Source organism: Coregonus clupeaformis, chromosome 1 (genome assembly GCF_020615455.1).
Source record: "Coregonus clupeaformis isolate EN_2021a chromosome 1, ASM2061545v1, whole genome shotgun sequence".
In the NCBI taxonomy this organism is placed as follows: domain Eukaryota; kingdom Metazoa; phylum Chordata; class Actinopteri; order Salmoniformes; family Salmonidae; genus Coregonus; species Coregonus clupeaformis.
This window is the reverse complement of record NC_059192.1, coordinates 90,526,955-90,536,925: the sequence shown is the minus strand read 5'-3', so window position 1 is coordinate 90,536,925 and position 9,971 is coordinate 90,526,955. Positions and strand designations below refer to the sequence as shown.

The 9,971-nt window shown below is 46.1% G+C and overlaps 1 protein-coding gene across 1 annotated transcript in view; it reads right to left on the bottom strand.

Annotated features, from left to right (window-relative positions):
* The window catches only part of LOC123491371 (dedicator of cytokinesis protein 1-like), a 174,576-nt gene that overhangs the window by 142,400 nt on the left and 22,205 nt on the right, over positions 1-9,971 (bottom strand). Inside the window, 1 exon segment of the mRNA XM_045221937.1 lies at positions 3,974-4,075. Coding sequence (XP_045077872.1) covers positions 3,974-4,075 — 102 coding nt within the window.

The window sequence follows — 9,971 nt, the reverse complement described above, 5'->3', positions numbered from 1 at the left end:
CCTGGTTATACAATGGTGAGTGCAACGTTCAGAATCTGGTTTAACCAGGCTAACACAATGGACTGATACGTACAAGATGTAGAAGATACTTATAAGATACGATCATTTAAGAGTATTATTAATAATTCATACATAATTCAGAATTACTTAATTCATACTAATGTATTAATGAACGTAAGATAATAACATCAACTAATAAGATACTATAACTTCTAAGATAATAGGCTATGCTAACAACCAGGAAGTGTGGTAGATTTACAATGTGATCACAATGTGATTATAACCAGACTATTGTTATGTAAGGGAATGTACGCATTAAATACATAAATGCCTCGTTATATCAGCCATTACATAATCACCTCATTATGACAACAGTAGGTTCAATCTATATATTTCTCCACTATACATCAATCTCTCACTATCCATGAAGGACTACATATAACCACACATATTGTGGTACAGCATATCAATTTCTCACTGTATAATATTGATGGTCTATCCATGTCCTCTATATAGATGGTCTATACATGTCCTCTATATAGATGGTCTATACATGTCCTCCCTATAGATGGTCTATACATGTCCTCCCTATAGATGGTCTATACATGTCCTCCCTATAGATGGTCTATACATGTCCTCCCTATAGATGGTCTATCCATGTCCTCCCTATAGATGGTCTATACATGTCCTCCCTATAGATGGTCTATCCATGTCCTCCCTATAGATGGTCTATACATGTCCTCCCTATAGATGGTCTATACATGTCCTCCCTATAGATGGTCTATACATGTCCTCCCTATAGATGGTCTATACATGTCCTCCCTATAGATGGTCTATACATGTCCTCCCTATAGATGGTCTATACAGTGAGGGAAAAAAAGTATTTGATCCCCTGCTGATTTTGTACGTTTGCCCACTGACAAAGAAATGATCAGTCTATAATTTTAATGGTAGGTTTATTTGAACAGTGAGAGACAGAATAACAACAAAAAAATCCAGAAAATCGCATGTCAAAAATGTTATAAATTGATTTGCATTTTAATGAGTGAAATAAGTATTTGACCCCCTCTCAATCAGAAAGATTTCTGGCTCTCAGGTGTCTTTTATACAGTAACGAGCTGAGATTCGGAGCACACTCTTAAAGGGAGTGCTCCTAATCTCAGCTTGTTACTGTATAAAAGACACCTGTCCACAGAAGCAATCAATCAATCAGATTCCAAACTCTCCATCATGGCCAAGACCAAATAACTCTCCAAGGATGTCAGGGACAAGATTGTAGACCTACACAAGGCTGGAATGGGCTACAAGACCATCGCCAAGCAGCTTGGTGAGAAGGTGACAACAGTTGGTGCGATTATTCGCAAATGGAAGAAACACAAAATAACTGTCAATCTCCCTTGGCCTGGTGCTCCATGCAAGATCCCACCTCGTGGAGTTGCAATGATCATGAGAACGGTGAGAATCAGCCCAGAACTACACGGGAGGATCTTGTCAATGATCTCAATGCAGCGGGGACCATAGTCACCAAGAAAACAATTGGTAACACACTACGCCGTGAAGGACTGAAATCCTGCAGCGCCCGCAAGGTCCCCCCTGCTCAAGAAAGCACATATACAGGCCCGTCTGAAGTTTGCCAATGAACATCTGAATGATTCAGAGGAGAACTGGGTGAAAGTGTTGTGGTCAGATGAGACCAAAATCGAGCTCTTTGCCATCAACTCAACTCGCCGTGTTTGGAGGAGGAGGAATGCTGCCTATGACCCCAAGAACACCATCCCCACATTCAAACATGGAGGTGGAAACATTATGCTTTGGGGGTGTTTTTCTACTAAGGGGACAGGACAACATCACTGCATCAAAGGGATGATGGACGGGGCCATGTACCGTCAAATCTTGGGTCATGGATGGGTATTCCAGCATGACAATGACCCAAAACACACGGCCAAGGCAACAAAGGAGTGGCTCAAGAAGAAGCACATTAAGGTCCTGGAGTGGCCTAGCCAGTCTCCAGACCTTAATCCCATAGAAAATCTGTGGAGGGAGCTGAAGGTTCAAGTTGCCAAACGTCAGCCTTGAAACTTTAGACTTGGAGAAGATCTGCAAAGAGGAGTGCAAACCTGGTGGCCAACTACAAGAAACATCTGACCTCTGTGATTGCCAACAAGGGTTTTGCCACCAAGTACTAAGTCATGTTTTGCAGAGGGGTCAAATACTTATTTCCCTCATTAAAATGCAAATCAATTTATAATATTTTTGACATGCATTTTTCTGGATTTTTTTTGTTGTTATTCTGTCTCTCACTGTTCAAATAAACCTACCATTAAAATTATAGACAGATCATGTCTTTGTCAGTGGGCAAACGTACAAAATCAGCAGGGGATCAAAAACTTTTTTCCCTCACATGTCCTCCATATAGATGGTCTATACATGTCCTCCCTATAGATGGTCTATACATGTCTGTGACCCAGTCAACCCAGCAGTGTTGTGAGATGTGGCTGGTTCTCTATCAGTGATTGCTTGCCATACCAGGGCTTGAAGCAGATTCTCAGAGACAGGCAGTGTATATTTACTGATCAACAAGATGGCAGGAAAGGGATTGTTTCAAAAAATATTCAGAGGGGAAGGAAATCAGGATGACTTCAATCATATGACCTGTCCCATACAGAAATTACATGGATGAACACTGCAGAGTAGACTGAACTAGATATCACGGTAAATTACATGGTTGAACACTGCAGAGTAGACTGAACTAGATATCATGTAGACTGAACTAGATATCATGGTAAATTACATGGATGAACACTGCAGAGTAGACTGAACTAGCTATCACGGTATACTTTAATTTATGTAGCTATCAATTTTGATCTGTAATTTTAAGAATTATGAATGTTGGGATGACTCCAAAATGGTAGGTATAGCTAATGTACATTAGTTACATAAACAGAAGTATAGGTATGTCATTTCTACATGTTACCCCATGAGTGTGCAGTTTGTATCAGAATTCCTTCATATATCTAAAAGGCCTACCTGCACATTTGACAGAGCTCTACTGATCAGAGCCATACAGCATCTATCATCATGATGAAGTGTAAATATGTGTTTATAATCCAGGGGGCTAATTTAACCTTCATCTGCTACATCAAGCGAAAGCAAACTGATGGATTTGGCTTTTTCTGTCTCTGAGGAGAAAACATCAATATACTGCATTAAAGTAATCCAGCTGGTTACTTCTCTCTCTGAGCAGAACAGTCCAATATACTGCATCAAAGGTAATCCAGCCGTGGAAACTAGAGAAATATGGCTCCCGGGACCAGTATCATTCGGAAGGGAAAATCTATAACAATGAGATGCATCCCTCTCTCCAGTTGTTGGCCTCAGGGAAATAGTTTGTTCCTGATGAAGACCTAGGATGTGTCCATAATGGCACCCTACTCTATTATCTACATAGTGATATAAAACTCCACTACCATATCATCCAGGGTACCATGTACAGTGGGGAGAACAAGGAAGTGTTCCACGCTGAATCTAATCGAGATCCAATATCAAGCTACGTCAGGAAATGGGGGAATTCCAATACATGAAAACTGCATCAGTATCTGCATAACGATGACGGATCCATCAAATTAAGTTTGATACTCTGGTATTCCCACTACAATAATGGAGACTCCACAGGTTGACATTGATTGTGACACACGTCATAACATCATTAAGATACAGTAGAACTGCGATAGAACAGTGATAACATGAGATCTTGACAGATAGTGCAGGCTGAACGGAATCCTTGAATTGGCATGGGTAGACAGAGAGGCCATAGAAATAGCCTAGATTGACATGGACTTGAAAGGGGAAGGTCGTTCTATAGATTATATTTCTATGAGTGAGGGTGGATTCACTACAAAAGACAACCATAAACAGTGAAGTCTGATTGGCTAATTGACTAGGTATGGTTAGGAAGTGAGGCGTTCCAACTCACCACAACGTCTGTCCTCATCTTGCCGAAGGTGTTGATCAGGTGAGTGTAGTGGTAGTCGTCCATCTGTCTCAGTGTAGCTGTCATGCTGGCCACGAAGCTGCCCTGTACACACACAGAGAGACAGAGAGAGAGAGAGAGAGAGAGAGAGAGAGAGAGAGAGAGAGAGAGAGAGAGAGAGAGAGAGAGAGAGAGAGGAGACAGAGAGAGAGAGAGAGAGAGAGAGAGAGAGACAGAGAGAGAGAGAGAGAGAGAGAGAGAGAGAGAGAGAGAGAGAGAGAGAGAGAGAGAGAGAGAGACAGAGAGAGAGACAGAGAGAGAGAGAGAGAGAGAGAGAGAGAGACAGAGAGAGAGAGAGAGAGAGAGAGAGAGAGAGAGAGAACAGAGAGAGAGAGAGAGAGAGAGACAGAGAGAGAGAGAGAGAGAGAGAGAGAAAAAAGAGACAGAGAGAGAGAGAGAGAGAGAGACAGAGAGAGAGAGACGAGAGAGAGAGAGAGAGAGAGAGAGAGAGAGAGAGAGAGAGAGAGAGAGAGAGAGAGAGAGAGAGAGAGAGAGAGAGAGAGAGAGAGAGAGAGAGAGAGAGAGAGAGGACACATTCAATGCACAATACAAAACACATAGTTCATACTGTAATTAGTGTCCAGTAAAAGTAATGGCTCAATTATTGTTGTTGTCTTGAGAAGCAGCAGGAGCAGATGAGAGGAGGAACATGATATATATTATCAAGTCAGAGCTGGGCTAGCTAATAACCCTGTTGAGCTGAGACTGGGAGGCTGGGCTAGCTAATAACCCTGTTGAGCTGAGACTGGGAGGCTGGGCTAGCTAATAACCCTGTTGAGCTGAGACTGGGAGGCTGGGCTAGCTAATAACCCTGTTGAGCTGAGACTGGGAGGCTGGGCTAGCTACTAACCCTGTTGGGCTGAGACTGGGAGGCTGGGCTAGCTAATAACCCTGTTGAGCTGAGACTGGGAGGCTGGGCTAGCTAATAACCCTGTTGAGCTGAGACTGGGAGGCTGGGCTAGCTAATAACCCTGTTGAGCTGAGACTGGGAGGCTGGGCTAGCTAATAACTCTGTTGAGCTGAGACTGGGAGGCTGGGCTAGCTAATAACCCTGTTGAGCTGAGACTGGGAGGCTGGGCTAGCTAATAACCCTGTTGAGCTGAGACTGGGAGGCTGGGCTAGCTACTAACCCTGTTGAGCTGAGACTGGGAGGCTGGGCTAGCTAATAACCCTGTTGAGCTGAGACTGGGAGGCTGGGCTAGCTAATAACTCTGTTGAGCTGAGACTGGGAGGTTGGGCTAGCTAATAACCCTGTTGAGCTGAGACTGGGAGGCTGGGCTAGCTAATAACCCTGTTGAGCTGAGACTGGGAGGCTGGGCTAGCTAATAACCCTGTTGAGCTGAGACTGGGAGGCTGGGCTAGCTAATAACCCTGTTGAGCTGAGACTGGGAGGCTGGGCTAGCTAATAACCCTGTTGAGCTGAGACTGGGAGGCTGGGCTAGCTAATAACCCTGTTGAGCTGAGACTGGGAGGCTGGGCTAGCTAATAACCCTGTTGAGCTGAGACTGGGAGGCTGGGCTAGCTAATAACCCTGTTGAGCTGAGACTGGGAGGCTGGGCTAGCTAACTAACCCTGTTGAGCTGAGACTGGGAGGCTGGGCTGGCTAATAACCCTGTTGAGCTGAGACTGGGAGGCTGGGCTAGCTAATAACCCTGTTGAGCTGAGACTGGGAGGCTGGGCTAGCTAATAACCCTGTTGGGCTGAGACTGGGAGGCTGGGCTAGCTAATAACCCTGTTGGGCTGAGACTGGGAGGCTGGGCTAGCTAATAACCCTGTTGAGCTGAGACTGGGAGGCTGGGCTAGCTAATAACCCTGTTGGGTGAGACTGGGAGGCTGGGCTAGCTAACCCGTGTTGGGCTGAGACTGGGAGGCAGGGCTGAATAGGCCTGTTGAGCTGAGACTGGAGGCGGGTCTGGCTATACCTGTCTACAAGGGGAAGGGCTATGAGACTACCTGGCTGACTCAAGTTGTACTGTCTTACAAGAGGGAGGGCTATAGAGACTACCTGGCTGACTGAAGTTGTACTGTCTTACAAGAGGGAAGGGCTATAGAGACTACCTGGCTGACTGAAGTTGTACTGTCTTACAAGAGGGAAGGGCTATAGAGACTACCTGGCTGACTGAAGTTGCTCTGTCTTACAAGAGGGAAGGGCTATAGAGACTACCTGGCTGACTGAAGTTGCTGTCTTACAAGAGGAAGGGGCTATAGAGACTACCTGGCTGACTGAAGTTGTATTGTCTTACAAGAGGGAAGGGCTATAGAGACTACCTGGCTGACTGAAGTTGTACTGTCTTACAAGAGGGAAGGGGCTATAGAGACTACCTGGCTGACTGAAGTTGTACTGTCTTACAAGAGGGAAGGAGCTATAGAGACTACCTGGCTGACTGAAGTTGTACTGTCTTACAAGAGGGAAGGGCTATAGAGACTACCTGGCTGACTGAAGTTGTACTGTCTTACAAGAGGGAAGGGCTATAGAGACTACCTGGCTGACTGAAGTTGTACTGTCTTACAAGAGGGGAAGGGCTATAGAGACTACCTGGCTGACTGAAGTTGTACTGTCTTACAAGAGGGAAGGGCTATAGAGACTACCTGGCTGACTGAAAGTTGTACTGTCTTACAAGAGGGAAGGGCTATAGAGACTACCTGGCTGACTGAAGTTGCTACTGTCTTACAAGAGGGAAGGGCTATAGAGACTACCTGGCTGACTGAAGCTGCTCTGTCTCAAGAGGGAAGGGCTATAGAGACTACCTGGCTGACTGAAGTTGTACTGTCTTACAAGAGGGAAGGGCTATAGAGACTACCTGGCTGACTGAAGTTGTACTGTCTTACAAGAGGGAAGGGCTATAGAGACTACCTGGCTGACTGAAGCTGCTCTGTCTCAAGAGGGAGGGGCTATAGAGACTACCTGGCTGACTGAAGTTGTACTGTCTTACAAGAGGGAAGGGCTATAGAGACTACCTGGCTGACTGAAGTTGTACTGTCTTACAAGAGGGAAGGGCTATAGAGACTACCTGGCTGACTGAAGCTGCTCTGTCTCAAGAGGGAAGGGCTATAGAGACTACCTGGCTGACTGAAGTTGTACTGTCTTACAAGAGGGAAGGGCTATAGAGACTACCTGGCTGACTGAAGTTGTACTGTCTCAAGAGGGAAGGGCTATAGAGACTACCTGGCTGACTGAAGTTGTACTGTCTTACAAGAGGGAAGGGCTATAGAGACTACCTGGCTGACTGAAGCTGTCTGTCTTACAAGAGGGGAAGGGCTATAGAGACTACCTGGCTGACTGAAGTTGTACTGTCTTACAAGAGGGAAGGGCTATAGAGACTACCTGGCTGACTGAAGCTGCTCTGTCTTACAAGAGGGAAGGGCTATAGAGACTACCAGGCTGACTGAAGTTGTACTGTCTTACAAGAGGGAAGGGCTATAGAGACTACCTGGCTGACTGAAGCTGCTCTGTCTTACAAGAGGGAAGGGCTATAGAGACTACCTGGCTGACTGAAGTTGTACTGTCTTACAAGAGGGAAGGGCTATAGAGACTACCTGGCTGACTGAAGTTGTACTGTCTTACAAGAGGGAAGGGCTATAGAGACTACCAGGCTGACTGAAGTTGTACTGTCTTACAAGAGGGAAGGGCTATAGAGACTACCTGGCTGACTGAAGTTGTACTGTCTCAAGAGGGAAGGGCTATAGAGACTACCTGGCTGACTGAAGTTGTACTGTCTTACAAGAGGGAAGGGCTATAGAGACTACCTGGCTGACTGAAGCTGCTCTGTCTTACAAGAGGGAAGGGCTATAGAGACTACCAGGCTGACTGAAGTTGTACTGTCTTACAAGAGGAAGGGCTATAGAGACTACCTGGCTGACTGAAGCTGCTCTGTCTTACAAGAGGGAAGGGCTATAGAGACTACCAGGCTGACTGAAGTTGTACTGTCTTACAAGAGGGAAGGGCTATAGAGACTACCTGGCTGACTGAAGCTGCTCTGTCTTACAAGAGGGAAGGGCTATAGAGACTACCTGGCTGACTGAAGTTGTACTGTCTTACAAGAGGGAAGGGCTATAGAGACTACCTGGCTGACTGAAGTTGTACTGTCTTACAAGAGGGAAGGGCTATAGAGACTACCAGGCTGACTGAAGTTGTACTGTCTTACAAGAGGGAAGGGCTATAGAGACTACCTGGCTGACTGAAGCTGCTCTGTCTTACAAGAGGGAAGGGCTATAGAGACTACCTGGCTGACTGAAGTTGTACTGTCTTACAAGAGGGAAGGGCTATAGAGACTACCTGGCTGACTGAAGTTGTACTGTCTTACAAGAGGGAAGGGCTATAGAGACTACCAGGCTGACTGAAGTTGTACTGTCTTACAAGAGGGAAGGGCTATAGAGACTACCAGGCTGACTGAAGTTGTACTGTCTTACAAGAGGGAAGGGCTATAGAGACTACCAGGCTGACTGAAGTTGTTCTGTCTTACAAGAGGGAAGGGCTATAGAGACTACCAGGCTGACTGAAGCTGCTCTGTCTTACAAGAGGGAAGGGCTATAGAGACTACCTGGCTGACTGAAGTTGTACTGTCTCAAGAGGAAGGGCTATAGAGACTACCTGGCTGACTGAAGTTGTACTGTCTTACAAGAGGGAAGGGCTATAGAGACTACCTGGCTGACTGAAGTTGTACTGTCTTACAAGAGGGAAGGGCTATAGAGACTACCTGGCTGACTGAAGTTGTACTGTCTTACAAGAGGGAAGGGCTATAGAGACTACCTGGCTGACTGAAGTTGTACTGTCTCAAGAGGGAAGGGCTATAGAGACTACCTGGCTGACTGAAGTTGCTCTGTCTTACAAGAGGGAAGGGCTATAGAGACTACCTGGCTGACTGAAGTTGTACTGTCTTACAAGAGGGAAGGGCTATAGAGACTACCTGGCTGACTGAAGTTGTACTGTCTTACAAGAGGGAAGGGCTATAGAGACTACCTGGCTGACTGAAGTTGTACTGTCTTACAAGAGGGAAGGGCTATAGAGACTACCTGGCTGACTGAAGTTGTACTGTCTTACAAGAGGGAAGGGCTATAGAGACTACCTGGCTGACTGAAGCTGTACTGTCTTACAAGAGGGAAGGGCTATAGAGACTACCTGGCTGACTGAAGTTGTACTGTCTTACAAGAGGGAAGGGGCTATAGAGACTACCTGGCTGACCGAAGCTGCTCTGTCTTACAAGAGGGAAGGGCTATAGAGACTACCTGGCTGACTGAAGCTGCTCTGTCTTACAAGAGGGGAAGGGCCATAGAGACTACCTGGCTGACTGAAGTTGTACTGTCTTACAAGAGGGAAGGGCTATAGAGACTACCTGGCTGACTGAAGTTGTACTGTCTTACAAGAGGGAAGGGCTATAGAGACTACCTGGCTGACTGAAGTTGTACTGTCTTACAAGAGGGAAGGGCTATAGAGACTACCTGGCTGACTGAAGTTGTACTGTCTTACAAGAGGGAAGGGCTATAGAGACTACCAGGCTGACTGAAGTTGTACTGTCTTACAAGAGGGAAGGGCTATAGAGACTACCTGGCTGACTGAAGTTGTACTGTCTTACAAGAGGGAAGGGCTATAGAGACTACCTGGCTAACTGAAGCTGCTCTGTCTTACAAGAGGGAAGGGCTATAGAGACTACCTGGCTGACTGAAGCTGCTCTGTCTCAAGAGGGAAGGGCTATAGAGACTACCTGGCTGACTGAAGTTGTACTGTCTTACAAGAGGGAAGGGCTATAGAGACTACCTGGCTGACTGAAGTTGTACTGTCTTACAAGAGGGAAGGGCTATAGAGACTACCAGGCTGACTGAAGTTGTACTGTCTTACAAGAGGGAAGGGCTATAGAGACTACCTGGCTGACTGAAGTTGTACTGTCTTACAAGAGGGAAGGGCTATAGAGACTACCTGGCTGACTGAAGTTGTACTGTCTCA